We start from the raw sequence: 22,680 nt of genomic DNA, 5'->3' as shown, positions 1-22,680 counted from the left end.
ACCACATCTGTAGATCAATTCATCTACTGACTGCAGGTTTAGTTACCACCACGCAATATGTGGTTCCACGGTCCATGGCATGTTAAATGGAGCATAGTCAATCTTAACAAAGGTGCCACTGAAGACTTGACAAAGGTGAAGAAGTTGCAACGTCTTTCAGATCTGTGAACTCACAACACTGATGCCTCTGATCCTAATGACAAATGCCAGTTTGGGCTCTGCATGTGCATAGAAACTGCCAGCTTTTCTTGCCATCCTAGCCATCAGAATCGCAGTTCTGTACATCTGCCTATATACTCTTTGTGAGAGCACTTAACTTCTTTACAGATAAGCTTCATTCCTTACCTTTTGAAGGATCTTTTGGGCAAATTTCTTTCATAGGCACCTGATCTTCAGCTCTGCAAAATTCCTTCCCATTTCAAAAAATATATTTGTTTTCTAATTTTATTTATTTTGCTGTGCCAGTCATAGTGGCAGCACACACAATCTTCCATCTTTGTTGCGGCATGTGGGATCTTTTACTTGCAGAATATGGAATCTTTAGTTGTGGCATGCAGGATCTAATTCCCTAACTAGAGATCAAACCCAGGCCCCCTGCATAGGGAGCATGGAGTCTTAGCCACTATCCACCAGTGAAGTCCTCAAAATTTCTTCATTTTTTTCTTAAGGGTTTCAGTAGGAGCCTTAGTTTTCTCCTCTTCTGCATACTCCATAGCCAAATGGGCTTTTAATTCACTGACTCCTTAAAAAGCTTTGGACTTTTACCTTTATTCTTCATTTGTTATTATTTTGTTCCTTTCTGAGTTTCTAGAAGACTCCTGAGAGTCCCTTGGACAGCCAGGAACTCAAACCAGTGACTTTAAGGAAATCAACCCTGAATATTCATTGGAAGGACTCATGCTGAAGCTGAAGCTCCAATACTCTGGCCACCTGATGCGAAGAGCCAACTCACTGGAAAAGACCCTGATGCTGGGAAAGATTGAAGGCAGAAGGAGAAGGGGAAGACAGAGGATGAGATGATTGGATGGCATCACCAACTCACTGGACATAAATTTGAGCAAACTCCGGGAGATAGTGAAGGACAGGGAAGCCTGGTGTGCTACAGTCCACAGGGTTACAAAGAGTCAGACACAATTTAGCGACTAAACAACAACTTTGTTCCTTTCTGAGTTCTTTCCCTATCTTCTAAAATCCTATTAAACTTCATGTTCCAATTTGAGTTAGCCTCCTCCAAAAAAGCTTTCTGGCTCTGCTAAGGGAATTCCCAAAAGTTGCCTTATTAAATGCAGTTAATTACCAGAAAATTAAGTCTCAACAGGTAGAAAAAGACCTACAGCACAGCTAAATTCCAGCAAGACAGATTCAGCATGAAACCTGGAATCCCTCTTTTCAGCTATTAATACTATTCTAACAAGTCTCCAATAATGTTTCAGCTTTCTCACTGATCTCTGGAAGGAAGGAAAAGCCATTACCTAAGGATGTTGGGATGGGAGAGTCTATTCATGAGCTGCACTTCTTTCAGCATGTTTGCCCGGTTACTGCTCAACGTGTTCATCTTAAGAGCCATCACCTGGCCGGAAGCTCGGTGGCGCACCTAGAAAATAAAATAAAACAAGAGACTCAAGGACGGCAGCTGTATATGAGGTCAAAGTCTCCACATGTAGAGCATGCTGAGATGTTTTACTGCCAATTCAGATAAAACAGACATGGTAAGGGATGTTTTTCTATAAAATCTGATTACATAAGGGTTTCACAACCGTTAACAAAGATGGATTTATTCCTTTGAAGACCAAAACTGTTTCATATTAAGCTGGCTAGAAAATACATGATTATACCTCAAGAAATCATGACTTCTTACTTTGCTGTCCACCTAAAACTATCAGAACATTGTTAACTGGCTATACTCCAATACAAAATAAAAAGTTTACTTAAAAAAAAAGAAAAAAACCACGATGTCTTAAAAAAAATACCTTAGAGAAAAATGGGGAAAATGTCTTAGGCTGGTTCCTCATGGCCAATGCTTCTGAGCCTTAGGACACTAACCAGAAATTCTCTTTCGTGGAGTTTTATAACACTTAATGAACTATAAAACTGTCTTTATAGGACACTAAACCCACAGCCTCAAAATCTCTCCCAAGCACCATAAAATGTATATATATACAGAAAAAATTATTGCATGTTAAATATAGAAAGAAGGCAGTGAATCTTCTGGACCTAATATTGAGTAACCCAACCCAAAGTTCCTTATAATCATTTACACACAATCAAGTCAGATACAAAAAACCTGAGCCACACCACTTACGCCATTACCCATATACACAGAGCAAAGTCTACTTCTAAAACATTCATCCTCTGTAGAACTCAATCTATTTTACATGTAAAAATATTATTTTATAATTTCAATGCACACTCCACAGGTTTAAAAAACTCAACACTTTGCCTGCAAGAAAATTAACTATGTTTTCAGTCTCCAAAAGTAGTCTCAGGCGTATCAAAATGAGAGAGAATCAAAATGAGAGACTAACAAAATAAGAGAAAATATTTTGTCTTAACCAAAAGAAGCTCAATTATTCACTTAGATATGTGTTTCCTACTGGGCAATTATGAATGAGGCTGTAGAAAAGTTACAAAGTACCAAAGACCTCATTGCTGATGCTGCTGCTGCTAAGTCGCTTCAGTCGTGTCCGACTCTGTGTGACCCCATAGACGGCAGCCCACCAGGCTCCCCCATCCCTGGGATTCTCCAGGCAAGAACACTGGAGTGGGTTGCCATTGCTTTTTCCAAAAGACCTCATTACTTACTGGTTAAAAAAAAATTCATTTCAGATCATGTACAACAGGGACATGCCATGCACAACTGTCATCATTCTATGGACTTTCAGAGTATCATTTCAGGATATTATTTCTACTTCACCAAGTGGAAATTCCAATAGAAAACACAAAAATCTACTTAATTCTTCAATCTCCAGAAATTCTTTGACAGGACAACAGCCTCAGAAGTTTAGTATAGCTATTAATATAGGACAGACAACACAGCTTATCTTAAAACTCAAAGGTACAATGTTTCAGAGTGTCTAGACAGAAGAAGGGGAAGGAAGAATTAAAACACTCAGAGCCACAGGAACCCTGATCAGAAGAACTGAGCACAACACTGGCTGTCTCTCCCCTCTTCTAGATCCCTGAGTGAGATTTGGAACACAACTCTCTTCCGAGTGCATCAATGATTCTGTTGTCATGTACCTCGTGACTGATGAAAGAGAAGTGGCTTTCCTTTTCAGATCCTGCATGGATAAGTTAAAAGAGACATTTATATACAAAGAACACACTGACAGTATTTTTCCAGCTTTATTTACAGAAGACATCTGTTTTTTAATAAGGGCTCTCCATTCTGAAAGTCACTCCTCTTTTTTTTTTTTTTCTATCATCTGAAAACTATCACTCTTGAGGTCTTTTTTTTTTAATGTCTGCTTTTAAGAAACTTTGATAAAACAATGTGTGAAATTTAGGGATAAAAAAAGTTGTTTCAAATTAATCACAAAAAACCCTACTTCCTTAAACAAGTGGACAAGGAGATGAACATGTTCATTAACACTGTATATCTTTCATGTGCATAAAATATTTTCCTCTTTCTTCTAGCCCCTCAAATTCTACCTATCTTTGAAGGCCACACTCAAATATCCCCTTCCTCTCTGATGTCTTCCTTGTCTGTCTCTAGGAACTGTTTGTGGTTTCCTTCTTTATACTGCCTCAGAACAACAGTATACCACTGAAGACACAGTTCTGTGCATAAATATATCCTCACTAGGCTACAAACCATTTTGAAGCCAGGATCTATATTGTATTAATTTTTATTTTGCAGTACCTAAAACGCCTGGCACATCATAAGAGCACAATAAAAACAAAAACAAGAACGGTTAGTTAAATGATACTTCTAACATACTTTTTAAGGGCCAGTGCATCATTCATTTATCCAGGTAATTTCTTTCGGGGTAGTGCTTTTCTTTCTTTTTCTCTTTTTGGTGGCAGAGGTATCAGGGGAGGATATAAACAGAAAAGCAGTACAAGATTTGGCTTAAATTTTCTGGAATTAGCCATCTAGAAAAGGACAAACAATAAGCAATTTGACCAATCAGTAAAGAAAGAGAATAAAGACTCAAATACATCACAAGAGGTATCTATATGAATGTTGATGCACTTAGGGGAAAACTTCATGGGACTTCAGTGAAATCCCCAAGAATTAATAGATTTGGACAGATTTTTGAAGCACAAAACTGACTACAGGCGATAAAGAAAAAGGTATCATCCAATATAGAGGTCCACAGGATTTCCCTGGCAGTCCAGTGGTTAAGACTCCACATTTCCAATTCAGAGGACGTGGGTTCAATCCCTGGTCAGTGAACTAAGATCCCACATGCCTCAGAGGAAGGCAAAAAAAAAAAACAACAAAAAAAAAACACATAGAGATCCACTAAACATAGGGAACCTGTCTAAATCCAGGAGGATCTTCATTCCAAGTTGTCAAAACCACAAAAAATTGTTAGCCCTCAAACCTACTTAGATTTTCAAAATAAAGGGAAGGTCAATTTCTGCTTAAGTTTGTCCTCTACACATAGATCATTGTTACTACTACTAAGAGGATTTCCAAGAGACTGATATCTTTAAATACCTTTTAAAAAAAAAAATTAAAAACAGAACTGCCATATGATCCAGCAATTCTACTTCTAGGTACAAACCCAAAAGGACTGAAAAAGGGTCTCAAAAAAATATTTGTACACTCATGTTCAAAACAGCATTATTTATAATAAGCAAAGGGCAGAAGCAACCCAAGAGTCCATCAACAGATAAACAGATAAACAAAATGTGGCACGTGAGGGAATATTATTCAGCCTTAAAAAGGAAGGAAATTTTGGCATATGCTATTACATGGATGAACCTTGAAGATATTATGCTAAGTGAAGTAAGCCAGTTAGGAAAAGGCAAATACTTATGATTCCACTTATATGAGGTTCCTTAGATAGTTTAATTCAAACAGAAAGAATGTAGAATGGTGGTTGTTAGGGGTTGCAGGGAGGGGAAGAATTCAGAATTGTTTAATGGGTACAGAGTTTTAGCCTTGCAAGATGAAAACAGTTCTGGAGAATGGTGACACAAAAATAGGAATTGAATTGTACACTTAAAAATGGTTAAGATGGTAAAGTTTATATATACTTTACCACAAGTATAAATAAAGAAAGGAAGAAAAGAAAGAAGAGATAGAGAGGGAAGAGAAGAGAATCACCAAGGTAAGAAAATTACTATCCCTCTTTGATTTTTAAACTTAGCTGATGCTACCACAGGATCTTCAAATCTACTTTCTAAAGAAGAACATAGCAGAGTGGTGAAGTACTCAAGCTGTCAATATTAGCAGATCAAATCCAAGTTTTAATGCTTAGAGTGACTTCTTTTTGAAGTTTTCTGTTGTAAAATAAAGAGAATGATAGTCTCTATCTCCTTTGGAGGATAAACTGATGTTGTTATGTTAAAGAAACAAAAAAATGTGTATAAAGTACTTAACATAGTGCTTGGCACATAGTATTCAGATAAATAGGTATTGTTTTTATTAAAAATAAGAAACTATATGTTCGTAATAGTTTAGCATATCAGGTGATTTCGAGATGATATAGAAAATGTATACTAATTTTAAGTGAAAAGAGCAATATTCAAATCTGTATTGGCCTCCAAGATGATTTATTTATCACAAAGGGGAAAAGATGACCTTTATAATGGAGAGGTCTGGCGGCTAGCACCTTAATCAAGGGGTTAGAAATTCAGTTATTAGCAAAAGTGAGACATGCAACATTATCAACGTTCTGAAGCAATGGAATATACTTGCCAAATGTTTAACTCAAATCTAATCATAAGAAACTGACTCATCAGAAAAGACCCTGATGCTGAGAAAGACTGAAGGCAGGGGGAGAAGGAGATGACAGAGGATGAGATGGTTGGATGGCATCACCGACTCAATGGACATGAGTTTGAGTAAACTCCGGGAGTTGGTGATGGACAGGGAGGCCTGGCGTGCTGCAGTCCATGGGGTCGCAAAGAGTTGGACATGACTGAGTGACCGAACTGAACTGCATCATAAGAAAAAAATTAGACATATTCAGAATATCTAAAAGACAACTGTACAGTACTCTTCAAACAAACAAAATGTGGGGGAACATTCTAGATGAAAAAAAAAATTTGGCCATACCTCATGGCATGGGGGATATTAGTTCCCTAACCAAGGATTGAACCCATACCCCCTGCAATGGAAGCACAGAGTCTTAAGCACTGGACTGCCAGGGAAGTCCTGGAATATTCTAGATTAAAAGAGATTAACAGTCATAACCACTGAAATGAAACAGATGAAATCTTAACTGAATTCGGGATCCAAAAGTTATAAGTTGTACATTAAATTATTTTACTGAATTAAGGTTAATTGTCTAATGTATAAATAATGATATGGCTTTGTAAAAGAATGTATTCTTAGAAGATACATACTAAAGTATTTAAGTGTTATGATGTCTGCAATTTGCTTTCAAGTGGTCTGTCCAAAAAAATACAGATAGATAAAGCAATGTAGCAAAATATTAACAACTGATGAATCTAGATGAAGGGACTTAGGAGTTTATTGCATTATTCTTTCAATTTTCTATAGATTGAAAAAGTTTTCAAAAGTTGGAATAAACAAGTAAAAACTGAATTTTATTTCCTTACATGAATTTAGGAAATTAGGAAATAAAGATTAGCTTTTAATTGTAGGGAAAAAAATTCTGCATACAGCATATGCCTAAGTTTATGTCAAAACAAAAAGAAGTAGAAGTAAGTTTATAAAATATTAATGATGCTTGTCATTGACAGTAGATCGATGATTATTTTCTTGCTTTTGTGTTTCTTCATTTTCTACTTTCTTCCATAATATACTTGCCTTAATTTTCTAATAGAAAACATTGAATTTATATTCATTTTTAACTAAATAAGTAATACATGCATATATTTTCTTTGTAACACATTAAAACAATACACATAAGTAAAGTCCCTTTTGACTATTAGATTCATTAATCCCAATCTTCTGTGCTCATCCCCAGAAGCTGTTATTATTTCAAGCTTGACTAGTACCTTTCTGGGCCTTTTACAAAACGCACTGACCAAAACAACAACAAATCACTGGTGTGTATAACGTACACATGATCTAGATGAGGGATATATTATGTATATCAGAAGATGAAAGCTCTACAAAACAGAGGCTTCTTTCAACATGCTCAGAAGTCCAAGTACCCTATATGTCCTAAGTCCTAAGAATGTTTCAGTAGTAAGCTGAAACAAAAAAAAACCCAAAAAAGCCATAGATACCATCACCACAATGAGAAACCTGAGAACCACAACAAAGAGTAGCCCCTGCTCACTGCAACTAGTGAAAAGCCTGAGCAGCACTGAAGACCTAGCAGAGTCAAAAATAATTGATTGATTTTTTAAAATAATAATGATTAAAAAAGAAAAAGATCCAAAAAAAAAAATCAACAAACAAAAACTACAAACTAAGCCAAGAACTAAGAGTTGGCCAAGTGTGTGCATAGAGCTTGAAAGTAACTGATAATATTTCATTAGTCTTCTCAGTCACATTCAAATAGCAAATACTATCAGTCCAGTTCAGTAGCTCAGTCGTGTCCAATTCTCTGAGACCCCATGGACTGCAGCACACCAGGCCTCCCTGTCTCTCACCAACTCACGGAGTTTACTCAAAATCATGTCCATTGAGTCGGTGATGCCATATAACCACCTCATCCTCTGTCATCCCCTTCTCCGCCCGCCTTCAATCTTTCCCAGGATTGGGTCTTTTCAAATGAGTCAGTTCTTCTCATCCGGTGGCCAAAGTATTGGAGTTTCAGCTTCAACAACAGTCCTTCCAATGACTATTCAGGACTGATTTCCTTGAGGATGGACTGGTTGGATCTCCTTGCAGTCCAAGGGACTCTCAAGAGTCTTCTCCAACACCACACTTCAAAAGCATCCATTCTTCGGCACTCAGCTTTCTTCACAGTCCAACTCTCACATCCATATATGACTACTGGAAAAACCATAGCTTTGACTAGATGAACTAGAGGATGTCTCCGCTTTTTAACATGACGTCTAGGTTGGTCATAACTTTTTTTCCAAGGAGTAAGCGTCTTTTAATTTCATGGCTGCAATCACCATCTGCAGTGATTTTGGAGCCCAGAAAAATAAAGTCTGACACTGTTTCCACATCTATCTGCCATGAAGTGATGGGACCAGAGGCCATGATCTTAGTTTTCTGAATGTTGAGCTTTAAGCCAACTTTTTCCCTCAACTCTTTCACTTTCATCAAGAGGTTCTTTAGTTCTTCTTCACTTTCTGCCATAAGGGTGGTGTTATCTGCATATCTGAGGTTATTGATATTTCTCCCAGGAATCTTGATTCCAGCTTGTGCTTCCTCCAGCCCAGCATTTCTCATGATGTCCTCTGCACATAAGTTAAATAAACAGGGTGACAATATACAGCCTTGACGTACTCCTTTTCCTATTTGGAACCAGTCTGTTGTTCCATGTCCAGTTCTAACTGTTGCTTCTTGACTTGCATACAGATTTCTCAAAAGGCAGGTCAGGTGGTCTGGTATTCCCATCTCTTTCAGAATTTTCCACAGTTTGTGGTGATCCACACAGTCAAAGGTTTTGGGATAGTCAATAAAGCAGAAATAGATGTTTTCCTGGAACTCTTGCTTTTTCTGTGATCCAACGGATGTTGGCAATTTGATCTCTGGTTCCTCTGCCTTTTCTAAAACCATCTGGAAGTTCACTGTTCACATACTGTTGAGGCCTGGCCTGGAGAATTTTGAGCATTACTTTACTAGCATACGGAGAAGGCAATGGCACCCCACTCCAGTACTTTTGCCTGGAAAATCCCGTGGACGGAGGAGCCTGGTAGGCTGCAGTCCATGGGATCGCTAGAGTTGGACACAACTGAGCGACTTCACTTTCACTTTTCACTTTCATGCATTGGAGAAGGAAATGGCAACCCACTCCAGTGTTCTTGCCTGGAGAATCCCAGGGACAGGGAAGCCTGGTGGGCTGCCATCTCTGGGGTCGCACAGAGTCGGACACGGCTGAAGTGACTTAGCAGCAGCAGCAGCAGTTACTAGCATATGAGATGAGTGCAATTGTCCAGTAGTTTGAGCATTCTTTGGCATTGCCTTTCTTTGGGATTGGAATGAAAACTGACCTTTTCTAGTCCTGTGGCCACTGCTGAGTTTTCCAAATTTGCTGGCATATTGAGTACAGCACTTTCACAGCATTATCTTTTAGGATTTGAATTAGCTCAACTGGAATTCCATCACCTCCACTAGCTTTGTTCATAGTGATGCTTTCATAGGCCCACTTGACTTCACATTCCTGGATGTCTGGCTCTAGGTGAGTGATCATACCATTGTGATTATGAGTCATGAAGATCTTTTTTGTACAGTTCTTCCATGTATTCTTGCCACCTCTTCTTAGTATCTTCTGCTTCTGTTAGGTCCATACCATTTCTGTCCTTTCTTGAGCCCATCTTTGCATGAAATGTTCCTTTGGTATCTCTAATTTTCTTGAAGAGATCTCTAGTCTTTCCCACTCTGTTGTTTTCCTCTATTTCTTTGCCCTGATTGGTGAGGAAGGCTTTCTTATCTCTCCTTGCTATTCTTTGGAACTCTGCATTCAAATGGGTGTATCTTTCCTTTTCTCCTTTACTTTTCACTTCTCTTCTTTTTACAGCTATTTGCAAGGCCTCCTCAGACAGCCATTTCACTTTTTTGCATTTCTTTTTCTTGGGGATGGTCTTGATTCCTGTCTCCTGTACAATGTTATGAACCTCAGTCCATAGTTCATCAGGCACTCTATCTATCAGATCTACTCCCTTGAATCTATTTCTCACTTTCATTGTATAGTCATAAGGGATTTGATTTTGGTCATACCTGAATGGTCTAATGGTTTTCCCTACTTTCTTCGATTTAAGTCTGAATTTGGCAATAAGGAATTCATGATCTGAGCCACAGTCAGTCAGCTCCCAGTCTTGTTTTTGCTGACTATATAGAGCTTCTCCATTTTTGGGCTGCAAAGAATATAATCAATCTGCTTCTGGTATTGACCATCTGGTGATGTCCATGTGTAGAGCGTTCTCTTGTGTTGTTGGAAGAGGATGTTTGCTATGACCAGTGCGTTCTCTTGGCAGAACTCTATCAGCCTTTGCCCTGCTTCATTCTGTACTCCAAGCCGAAACTTGCCTGTTACTCCAGATGTTTCTTGACTACCTACTTTTGCATTCCAGTCCCCTATGATGAAAAAGACATCTTTTTGGGGTGTTAGTTCTAGAAGGTCTTGTAGGTCTTCATAGAACTGTTCAACTTCAGCTTCTTCAGCATTACTGGTCGGGGCATAGACTTGGATTACTATGATACTGAATGGTTTGCCTTGCAAATGAACAGAGATCATTCTGTCATTTTTGAGATTGCATCCAAGTACTGAATTTTGGACTCTTTTGTTGACCATGATGGCTACTCCATAACTTCTAACGGATTCTTGCCCACAGTAGTAGATATGATGGTCATCTGAGTTAAATTCACCCATTCCAGTCCATTTCAGTTCGCTGACTCCTAAAATGTTGATGTTCACTCTTGCCATCTCCTGTTTGACCACTTCCAGTTTGCCTTGATTCACGGACCTAACATTCCAGGTTCCTATGCAATATTGCTCTTTATAGCATCAGACTTTGCTTCTATCACCAGTCACATCCACAACTGGGTGTTGTTCTTCCTTTGGCTCCATCTCTTCATTCTTTCTGGAGTTATTTCTCCACTGATCTCCAGTAGCATACTGGGCACCTACCGACCTGGGGAGTTCATCTTTCAGTGTCCTATCTTTTTGGCTTTTCATACTGTTCATGGGGTTCTCAAGGCAAGAATACTGAAGTGGTTTGCCATTCCCTTCTCCAGTGGACCGCATTTTGTCATACTATCATCTTCCATATATAAATCACTGTGCTAGATGCTGAGAAGGCTATTACATATCAACATGAGACATCAGTTTGTCAGATCTCCCAGCAATTTTTGTTCCCCAATTGCAAAGTTATCTTGTTGCTCTCCAGCTTAAAATTCTTCAGTGGCTCACCATTACCTGGGGAATAAAGTCCAAACTCCTTTTAGCAAAACTAAATCCATCAACTTCTCCCTGTATATTCCCACCATCCTCTCCCCTTCAGTGCTCAGTGTGTGCTCAATTATGTCTGATTCTTTGTGACCCCATGGGCTGCAGCCCACCAAGTTATTCTGTCCATGGAATTTTCCCAGCAAGAATACTGGAATGGATTGCCATTTCCTCCCCTAGGGGATCCTCCTGACCCAGGGATCAAACCCAAGTCTCCTGCATGGTAGGTGTATTCTTAACCACTGTGCTACCTAGGAAGCCCTTTTCTCCCCTTACCTTTAGTTATTATATAGTAATACTTGTAATTATTTCTAAATGCATCACCCTATCCACTTTTCCTTTCCTTGACACATTCTATTCTCCTTGCCCTGATGTAATCCTCAACCCCCTAACCCCTATCCTAATTTCCCTTCCAAATTCCTTTCAATTATTCAAGTTATAAGAAACATCATTTTTCCCGAGAAAAATCTCAGTTCATTTCAAGAAAAGTTAGATGGCTCCACTCTGTTTTCTTAATACTCTGTTCTTATTTATCTCTGTTACAGCACTTGCATATTTTTTCAAAATGTTTATTTGGCTGCGCCAGTCTTAGTTGTAGCACTCAGGAGATTCATTTTCATTGCAGCACACAGGATCTTTAGTTGCAGCATATTGGATCTAATTCCTTTACCAGGGATCAAACCTGGACCCCCTGCATTGGAAGAGCAGAGTCTTAGTCACTGGACCGCCAGGGAAGTCTCAGCACTTGCATATTGTATGCTCTTAGTCTGTCCACTTATCTCCAATATATCTAAGGGCAGTTCTGATTCAAGGTGGCAACTAGGAAGATCCTGAACTTACCTCCTCCCAAAAACACAGAATGCATATGCAACAACTTCCTATATGCTTAAGGGCAAAAACTGCCTTATTCATTATTCATTTATTCCGAGAATAGCTATTCAGTTCCTCCCACCATCCACCCGCAATACACACCTTCTGAGAAGCAAGACTTCTTTTCATATGGACAAATCTAGATTTTCATCAAAAATCATTAAAAGCTAATCAGAAAAGAAAAGCATGGCAATTATTATATAACTATCAACAGACACTAGTAGATTGCAAACTGTAGACTCAAAAGGCAGATTACAGGTTATACATAATCTTATAGCCACTAGTTATTACTTTACCCGTTTTTATCCCATTCAAGTAAGCATATTAACATACAAGTGACAATGACGGTTAACATAGGTGCTGCTGTTCAGTCACTCAGTTGTGTCTGACTGTGATCCCATGGACTGTAGCCCACCAGACTCGTCTGTCTATGGGATTCTTCAGGCAAGAATACTGGAGTGGGTTGCCATTTCCTTCTCCAGGCAACCTTTCCAACCCAGGGTTCAAACCCGTGTCTCCTGCATTGGCAGGTGGATTCGTTACCCACTGAGCTACCAGGGAAGCCTCAATTGGGGTGGCTCTGTGTGTGTGTGTGTGCGCTTAGTCGCTCAGTCATGTCCAACTTTTATGACCCCATAGACTGTAGCCTGCCAGGCTCCTCTGTCCCTGGGATTCTCCAGGCAAGACTACTGGAGTGGGTTGCCATTTCTTCTCCAGGGGTGCCTCTAATTCAGCTCTTAATTTATATTTTTCAAATTAAATTATTTGCATATGCTGGTACTTCAGTAATTTAAAACAACAAACTACATGCAATAACTTGAGCTTTAGCAATGTGGTATGAAACCAAATTGAGAAATTCTTCTCTGGCACAGTGCCTAGCATCTAGTAGCTGACTGCTCAAAAAATGTTTGTTGAATTTAAATGGTTAACTTGAGTCAGGACACTTATTTTCTAGAGGGGAAGAAAAGCATAAGCCTCTGACCAGCTCACAGAAATACTAAAGGGAGAATTAAGTAATAAAAACGACAACAATGCAAGAACTGTAACAAAGTAATTAATCATGAAGTTAACTATTAGACGAGTAGCTTAGGACTTCCAACCAAGAAGTCACAGTGAGCCTATAGTAAATATACAGTAAGCTGGTATAGCAACATTAATATTAGGCAAATAAAGTTTAAACAGTACTCTTCAAAGGAAGCTATAACCCCTCATTTCAGAAGTGTTTTTGAAGTTTTCGGGTGAAATGTTTTGGTTCTAACAATGACTGGGGGTAGGGAGTGCTGCAGGCCTGAGATGCTAAGACATCCTGCAGCTACAGGACTGTCATGTACAAGGAAGCATTGTTCCATGTGCTGTAGAAAATGCAAATGTCTTACCAGATATTCATGTAAATAAAGAACACATTTATTATTATCTAAGCTTGGACTCTAACTCCATTTTACATTAAAAACAAAGTCACCTTGCATGGTATTAGTATAGACTGAACTTCCTAGGAATGCAACTAACTACCTGTAAATTAAGGAAAACTGCTTTTTGTTTTGTTGAGAATATCACTAAGAATTGGTCCTCATTTCAGAAAACCAGACCACCAATGATAGTGCTGCTCCTGAATCCCAATATAACACATCTGTATCAGATCCATTTGCAATTTTTATATTTATGGTGATTTATTTAGCCTTTAAAAAAAAAAACAAAACACTTTTTATTTTGTATTGGGGTGTAGCCAACTAACTGGAGAAGAAAACAGCAACCCACTCCAGTTTCATGGGAAATCCCATAGGCAGAGGAACCTGATGAGTTGCATGCAGTCCATGGGGTCACAGAGAGTCAGAGAGGACTTAGTGACTAAACAACACCAACAGCATAGCCAATTAATAATGTCATAACAGTTTTCCGTGAATAGTGAGCGCAGAGACTCAGTCATACATAAATATCTATTCATTCTTCCCCAAACCCCCCTCCCAGCCAGGCTGCCACATAACATTGAGCAGAGTTCCATGTTATTTAGCCTTTTTTAAAACACCAAACATACATAGGACTTTCCTGGTGGTCCAGCGGTTAAGAATCCTCCTGCCAGTGCAGAGGACACGGATCTGATCCCTGGTCCAGGAAGACTCAACATGCAGGGCTTGTGTGCCACAACTACTAAGCCGGTGTGCTGCAGCTACTGAAGCCTGCACGCCCTAGAGCTCATGCTCTGCAACACGAGAAGCCCGTGCTCCACATCTAGAGTAGACCCCTCTTACCAAAACTAGAGAAAACCTGGGCACAACCACCATGACCCAGCACAGCCAGAAATAAATAAATACAATTTTAAAAGTATATATGTATAAAGTGTATTTTTGCTTTGCCCACAAACTTTGTGGGCATTGTGCCTATTCTGCCAACTTTTTTCTCTAATGAAACATTCCAAATTAAATGAACATCTGATAAACTTGGCAAAAATATATTATACCTCCTTAATCAATCTGTAATTTGTCTTGGCAAGCTATTCCTATTTCAACTGAAGTTCCTATTTCCTTTATCACATACAAATAAGTCTGGTCTATTAATTACACTTTTATTCTAATATTGTATGGCATCTCTGTTCTTTTTTTTTTTTGTATGGAGTGGCTTCTGTCTTCTCTTAAAACTAGAACTAGTCATGCTTAAGAAGGTAAAAGCATCCAACTATTTTGTTATGTATTCCAGCATGCTGCTGCTATTACTGCTAAGTCACTTCAGTCATGTCCGACTCTGTGCGACCCCACAGATGGCAGCCCACCAGGCTCCCCCGTCCCTGGGATTCTCCAGGCAAGAACACTGGCGTGGGTTGCCATTTCCTTCTCCAATGCATGAAAGTGAAAATCGAAAGTGAAGTCACTCAGTCATGTCTGACTCTTCGTGACCCCACGGACTCCAGCATAGTCAGGCCCCAAAATGTGCATACTGAAATCTATATTTTTACTAATTTAATTTTACTCTTCTTTTATCATACAATTTTATCAATGATGTTTACCATTGATCTTATATAATCAATTATGTTTACCATTGATCGTATATAATTATAAACAACAGAACCACAGATCCCTATCAATTTCATTTCAGGGTAATTAAGAGTTAGGTTTTAAAAACCTGTTCTAACACCTAAAATTACACCACTTGCTACATACTAGGTTCTGTTGTGTAACTGCTTTATATGTTTTAACTCAGCTAATCCTCAAAATAATTCTATGAGATATTACTAACATTTCCCATATTACAGCTATGGAAACTGAGGCAAAGAGAGATTAAACAAGACTTTTTCAGAGCTCCAGCAAATGGCAGAGCCAGCACCTGAATTCCGATAATGCAAAGAACAGTGGACCTGAAAGCATTCAAAACAAGTGTTCTAAGGAAAAAACCACTGCATGCAAGAGAAAACAATTTACCAAATGCATGGATACTACATCATAATGATTGAATCACATTCTCAGAACACAATGAAATAAAATTTAAAATCAACAATAAAGAGATAAATAAAAATAAGCATAGTAGGCAATACTAATTGTTTACCCAACATCTATTGTCCCCATTTCTTGACTGACATAACTCCAATTAGGTGGCTTAATTAAAATGTTCAATCTTCCCTTCCCTGCAGCTAGGGTGGACAGATGTCCTAGTCTTAGTAAGGACATGGAAGTGGGAATTGCTTGGTGGAGGATTCTCAGAATGCTAATGTTTTCCTGATGAAATTGTTCTTTTTATCTGCTGAAGCATAGATGTGGTGCTTGCATCAAGAGCAAGAGGACAAAAGCCACAAACTAAAGAGAACTAGTGGAGGCCTAGATTGTTGATGACTTCCTCAAGCAGTTGTAAAGCATAGGAATTTCTCAAGATTTCCTGAGAAAAATTAATATATTATATGAATAAGCCATTGTGTTCTGATTTCTGTAACATAACTGCCAAAGACAGTCCTAACTGATCTGTAAAATACTAAAAATAAATAATTTAGAGTTCAACCTAAAGATTCTAGGGAGGACTTTCCTGGTGGTCCAGTGCTTAGGCATCCACCTGCCAATGCAGTGGGCATGGGTTCAATCCCTGGTCTGGGAAGATTCCTCATGCCACAGGGCAACTAAGCCCATGTTTGGCAACTGCTAAGCCCATGTTCTAGAGCCTGTGCTCTGCAATAAGAGAAGCCACTGCAGTGAGAAGCCAACACACCCAAACTAGACAGTAGCTCCTGCTTGCTGTAACTAGATAAAGGCCTGTGAGCAGCAAAGAAGACCCAGAAGAGCCAAATATTAAAAAAATAATAATAATAAAGTAAAGATTCTAAGGAAAAAAGAAAGTATAATAATAAAGATAAAAGCAAAAGTTAATGAAATAGAAAATGAAAAAATAATAAAGGTCAACAAACCAAAAGCTGATTTGGGAGAAGAAAAAAACTAATAAAGAAACATATCTCCAAGGGCTTCCTTGGTGGCTCAGTGCTAAAGAATCCACCTGCCAATGCAGGAAACATGGGTTCAAACCCTAGTCTGGGAAGATCCCACATGCCAAGGAGCAACTAAGTCCATGCCCCACAACTACTGAGCCTGTGTCCTAGTAGCTGCAACTACTGGAGCCCAAGCGCCTAGAGCCCATGCTTGGCAACAAGAGAAGCCACAAGGAGAAGCCTGCACATCACTGTGAAGAACAGACCCCCCTGCCCGCACTGGCCAAAATTAGAGAAAATCCCAGGCAGAAACAAAGACCCAACACAGCCAAAATAAATAAATAATAAAATTATTCAAAAAAGAAAACATATCTCCAGAAATCTTTCATTTTCAGGTCACTGCTTACCTTTCTAGACTCATCACAGGCTTCCCACTTCTTTCCATGCTCGCAGCAGACTTGAACCAAACCCATTTCACTCACCACTCTGAGAATATTCCATGCTCTTAATCCCCTGTGCCTCCACAAATGCTTTTCTTCCTGCTTGAAATACCCTTTTCCCTGGTTGTCTTCCTGACAAGCTCTTTCTTCCTCTAGAAAACTCACTGGTGACCTCCTCTGAGAAGCCTTCTCTGACTCCTTTAAACAAAGTTTGTCCTGGAAGCCCATATTAAATTCCTTGGCAGCCTTTGCATACTTTCACACACTTACTAACTATATATTAAGTAATTTGAAGCTCTTGCTACAGGCTCTGTTTTAGCAAGTACTATATTTTAAATATATTTCCTTTTTTTCACCCTAAGCAAAGAGCTCATTTAGGGTGAGATTTTATTAATTTCTCTATCCCTAACACTAGCTCAATGTCCTATACCTAATGAGCTGCTGCTGCTGCTAAGTCGCTTCAGTCATGTCCGACTCTGTGTGACCCCATAGACGGCAGCCCACCAGGCTCCCCCGTCCCTGGGATTCTCCAGGCAAGAACACTGGAGTGGGTTGCCATTTTCTTCTCCAGTGCATGAAAGGGAAAAGTGAAAGGGAAGTTGCTGAGTCATGTCCGACCCTTCGCTACCCCATGAACTGCAGCCCACCAGGCTCCTCCGTCCATGAGATTGTCCAGGCAAGAGTACTGGAGTGGGTTGCCATTGCCTTCTCCAATACCTAATGAACACTAACTATATATTTGCGGAGTAAATGAATGAATGATTAAGATAGCAAATAAATGCAATGTTTATTACACACTCAAAGTATCAGCAGAGTGTTATGAGATCTCAAAGGGGAAGCAACCAACCCTCTCACCTTCCTTACTGCAAAAATAATATGCTTTAAGATAAGCTTTTTTTTTTTTTTTTTTTGGCTACACCACAAGGCCTGCAGGACCCTAAGTTCCCCAAGCAGGAATCAAACCTGGGCCTTTGGCTCAGTTCGAAACAGAACACAGTTTCTAACCACTGGACCCCCAGGGAAATTCTAAAATCAGTGTTTTATATCTCTCACATGCCTTCACATATATCAATGTCAACAAAAATACACCCATGCACTGAGTGAATCCAAGTTGTACATATAACTTCTGTGCTTCCAGTTTTTGTTTTTCTAGCTGGATTATCAATTAAGGTGAAGGATCTTGGGAGCTACTTCGGCATAGCAGTACACACACAGTAAAACTCTCAACCTGATAAGTCATCCCCCGATGTTACCTAGTGCTGAGTTCATCCCCCAGAGACATCTGCAAAATTCTTTACTAATCAGTAGCCCAACTTTCCACATCAGCTCTGGAGGAAATAGTAAATGGATGGAATATGGCCAAAAGCTACAATCATACACTACTGTGAGTGAACCTTAAGAATAAATGTAAAAAAAAAAAAAAAAAAAGAATAAATGTGATACAAATAGTCTCCTTTAAAACATACCACTTTACCCCAAAACCCTGAACCTCCACATGAGACCTCCCTCTCTGAAACCTCACTGTACCTCAAAGAGGTTGCAAAACCAGATAAATGCAACAAGAAAAACAGCAGGAAATTTAGCAAGAAGCAGTTTTGACAGACAGCAAGGATATGTAACAAGGACCATTTCCAAAGTACAGAACCCTAAGAAGCCTTGGACTGCTATCATCCTTTCTCCCGGGGTTCTCAATGCTAAACTCCTTTTAAAAAGGTAGTGGGAGATGGGAAGGAACTTCTCTCTTCTCTATTCTCTTTTGGAAATCTCTGTAATACAGTGTTAGCCCCTTGGATTCATCACAGGCAAAAATAAATAAAATTATTTTTTAAAAATTAAAGAAGAATTAAAGAATTAAAGAAAAATTAAAGAAGAATTCTGGTGGGTCAGTAGCTAAGACTCCATGCTCCCAAGGCAGAGGGCTGATCAAGGAACTAGATCCCACATGCCACAACTAAGAGTTCACATGTGACAAAGATCAAAGATCCTGCATGCTGCAACTAACATTGGGTGCAGCCAAATAAATAAAAATAAATACTTGTTAAAAGAAAGTTAACTGCAACCTAAATACAATGATGTTACATAAGACTGTAGCCCATAACTTGCTAGGAGACTCCCATGTTTGCTGGCTTTGAAGAATCAAGCTGCCACATGGAGAAGGAAACACAGCAAGGAGCTACAGCCCTCAGTTCAGCAGTCTGCCAGGAACTGAATGATGCCAACAACCACATAAGCTTAGCAACAGATCCTTCCCCAGTTGAGCCTCACATAAGACAGCTGCCCTAACTGACACCTTGATTGCAGCTTTGTGAGCCTCTGAGGCAGGGGACCCAGCTAAGTCATACCTAGACTCTTGAACTACAGAAACAGATATAATAATATGTGTTCTTTTTAAACCACTGCATCAGTGGTAAAATTGTTATGCAGCAATAAATAACTAATATACTATCCTTCCCATTGTGTGGCAATTACCCTTGCACTTAATTAATGTTAATATAAATGATTACCATCGGATTATAATTTCCACAAGGTCAGGATTAACAAGTTTTAATCATCAGTGTATCTTAGCACTTAACACAGTGTCTGGTGTGAACAGATGGATAGATGGATGAATAAATGCCTACTCTGTTCCAGGCATAATGCTGTATCTTAGAGAAACAAAGGTAAATAAGACATAGTCCCTGTTCTTATGGAGCTTGAAGCTAAGTAGGATGACAAGACACTTAATCAGATGATTTCAAAAGACTATGTTAAAGGTAACATAGGCTTCTGTGAAGACACAGTATATGGGCTTTTAACTCAGACTGCATGGGTCCAGGTAGGGGAGAGGAGAAAATCTTCTCCCCAAGAGTAGAAAGACAAACAAGTCTGTGGGGGGTATGATCAAATCAGTGTACTATGAGTACTACTCTGTCAAGATTGACATCATTATCAATAATGTCTTCATAATCTAGTCCCAAAATGACAAAGTATTCGGTATGCTGCTGCTACATCGCTTCAGTCGTGTCTGACTCTTGGCAACCCCATGGACTGCAGCCTACTAGGCTCCTCCGTCCATGGGATTTTCCAGGCAAGAGTACTGGAGTGGGTTGCCATTGCCTTCTCCTGAGTATTTAGTATAGTGGGATTAAAAACAAGGACCCACACCTCTTGTGATGTGAGAAGACACATTTTAGGCACTGTATTAGTTACAAGAAAATCTGATATCAAAGAAATTCAATTAATCTTCTAAAGGAATGTTTGGGGATTCTCAATAGATCAATAAAATCAAGATTTATATTGATCAGGCAACATGATATTATGTATAGAAAATTCTAAAGAAAAAAAACTACAAAAACTATTAGAATTAATAGAAGAGTTCAGCAAGGTTATAGGATACAAGATAAATATATAAAAATCAAGTGTTTTCCATACTGTGCTGTGTGCGTCCATCGTCGCTCAGTCTTGTGTCAGACCCTTTGCAACCCCATGGACTGTAGCCAGCCAGACTCCTTGGTCCAAGAGGACTCTCTAGGCAACCCACTGGAGTGGGTTGCCCATGCCCTTCTTCAGGGGATCTTCCCAACCCAGAGATCGAGCCCACGTCTCCTGCACTGCAGGTGGATTCTTTATATCATCTGAACTACCAGGGAAGCCAGTTTTCTACACTAGGAATAAGCAATCAGAAAATGAAATTAAGAACATAATTTTCCTACAACAAAACTGCTAGAAACAAAGACCGAGAACCTCAGGACTTTGAACCAAGGTAGCTAGAGCATTATCCGTATAGCACATAAAGTTCTCTTCTAGAGGAGGCAAAAAGGTTGCTGCTCTGCCTGTGTTTTTCCCTACAGTATCCCTTGCTGTCACTCTGGAAGACACCAACTGACTTTTGCCTGACACTGACATTCTCAGTTTGATCTCAGTCACTGCATCCTTCCAACACTTAGACTCCTGAAGTTAAAGAAACGGTCCTCATTGCTTGAGTATAAAAATCCTCCCAAGTGAAACATCACTCTTAGTTTTCTTTTTAAACCCTCTTTCACTGTAATAACTTTTGTTTTAATAAAATATTCCTTTTTTTTAAGACCTAGGAAGGAAGGGAGGAACACAGAAAGAAAGGAAGAGAAGAAAGAAAAGACAATTCCACTTACAATAGCACCAAAAGTTAAGAGCTGAAATGACAGAACTATTAGAAAAAAACATTAGGGGAAATCTTCACGACATTACATTTGGCAACAATTTCATGGATATGACATCATAAGCACAAACAATGAAAGGAAAGCTATAAATTGAATCTCAACAAAATTAAGAACTTGTGTGCATCAAAGGACACTACATAAAGAACTACAACTCAACAAAAACAACCCAAGTTTAAAAAAAAAGGAAAGGAAGGAAGGAATATGCAACAGATTAAAGACAATCTCTTCAGCAACTGGTGTTGGGAAAGCTGGACAGCTATGTGCAAATCAATAAAATTAGAATACTCCCTCACACCATGCACAAAAATACTCGCTTAGTATCATGCTTAGTGAGATAAGCCAGAGAGAAAAAAAGACAAATACTATATTTTATCACTTACTTGTGGCATCTAAAAAAAAAAAACAAAACTAGTGAATAGAACACACACAAAAAAGCAAAACAGACACAGAGAGAACAAGCTAGTGACTACCAATGGAGCAAAGAAAAGGGGCAAAATAGGGGCAGGGGTAAGAGGTACAATCACCATGTATAAAATAACTACAAGCACATTACCTATAGCACAGGGAATATAGCCAATTTTTATAATAACTATACATGGACTATAACCTGTAAAAATTGTGAATCTCTATGTGGTACACCTGAAACTAATATAATATTGTAAATCAATTATTATCTCAAAAAAAAAAAGCTCATGAGAGCTACTTCATGAGCTCTCACACCTACTTCACACCCACTAGGATGGCTATAATAATAAAAAATTTTTAAATAATAAACAGAATAGTAAGTGTTGGTGAGATGTAGAGAAACTGGAACCCTTACACATTGCTTGCAGGCATGTAAAATGAAACAGCCACTGTGGAGAACCTCAGTACCTCAAAAAGTAAAATGAAATTACTATATGAACGAGACATTCCACTTCTAGATATACAGCAAGAGAATTAAAAACAAGTGCTCAAATACTTGTATACAAATGTTCATAACTGTACTATTCACAATAGCCAAAAGAGGGAAACAATCCTATTGTCTACCAACAAATGACTATATAGACAAAACGTGGTATTTCATACACTGGAACATTATTGGGCTATAAAAAGGAATGAAATGTTAATACATACTATAACACGGATCAATGCTGAAAACACTATGCTAAATAAAAGAAGTCAGTCATAAAAGTCACATATTGTATGATTCCATTTATATGAAACGTCCAGAATAGGCAAGTCTATAGAGATATGAAGTAGAACAGTGTTTGCCTGGAGATGGGGGAAGGGAGGAACAGACAATGACTATTAATAAGTACAGGATTTCTGTTTAGAATGATAAAAATATTTTTAAATTAATGGTGAAAGATGTACAGCCATGTAAATATACTAAAACCCACTGAATTATGTATTTTAAAAACGATAATTTTATATTACCTCAACTATTTCAGAGATTGAATTGCCAACATCCGGAAATGGATCATGGAAAAAGCAAGAGAGTTCCAGAAAAACATCTATTTCTGCTTTATTGACTATGCCAAAGCTTTTGACTGTGTGGATCACAATAAACTGTGGAAAATTCTGAAAGAGATGGGAAT

General features: G+C 38.7%; 1 protein-coding gene across 11 annotated transcripts in view; it reads right to left on the bottom strand.

Annotated features, from left to right (window-relative positions):
- The window catches only part of TESK2 (testis associated actin remodelling kinase 2), a 137,717-nt gene that overhangs the window by 68,482 nt on the left and 46,555 nt on the right, over positions 1 to 22,680 (bottom strand). For 10 of the 11 annotated variants that reach the window (XM_070786653.1, XM_070786647.1, XM_070786645.1 and 7 more), the window contains one exon: positions 1,473 to 1,594. In XM_070786653.1, the coding sequence (XP_070642754.1) occupies positions 1,473 to 1,594 (122 nt within the window). Of the gene's footprint in view, positions 1 to 1,472; positions 1,595 to 3,940; positions 4,096 to 22,680 lie in introns of all 11 variants that reach the window. The other variant, XM_070786654.1, reaches the window with a different exon arrangement.

This window comes from Bos indicus, chromosome 3 (genome assembly GCF_029378745.1).
Source record: "Bos indicus isolate NIAB-ARS_2022 breed Sahiwal x Tharparkar chromosome 3, NIAB-ARS_B.indTharparkar_mat_pri_1.0, whole genome shotgun sequence".
NCBI classification, from domain to species: domain Eukaryota; kingdom Metazoa; phylum Chordata; class Mammalia; order Artiodactyla; family Bovidae; genus Bos; species Bos indicus.
This window is presented reverse-complemented; position numbering and strand designations above follow the sequence as displayed.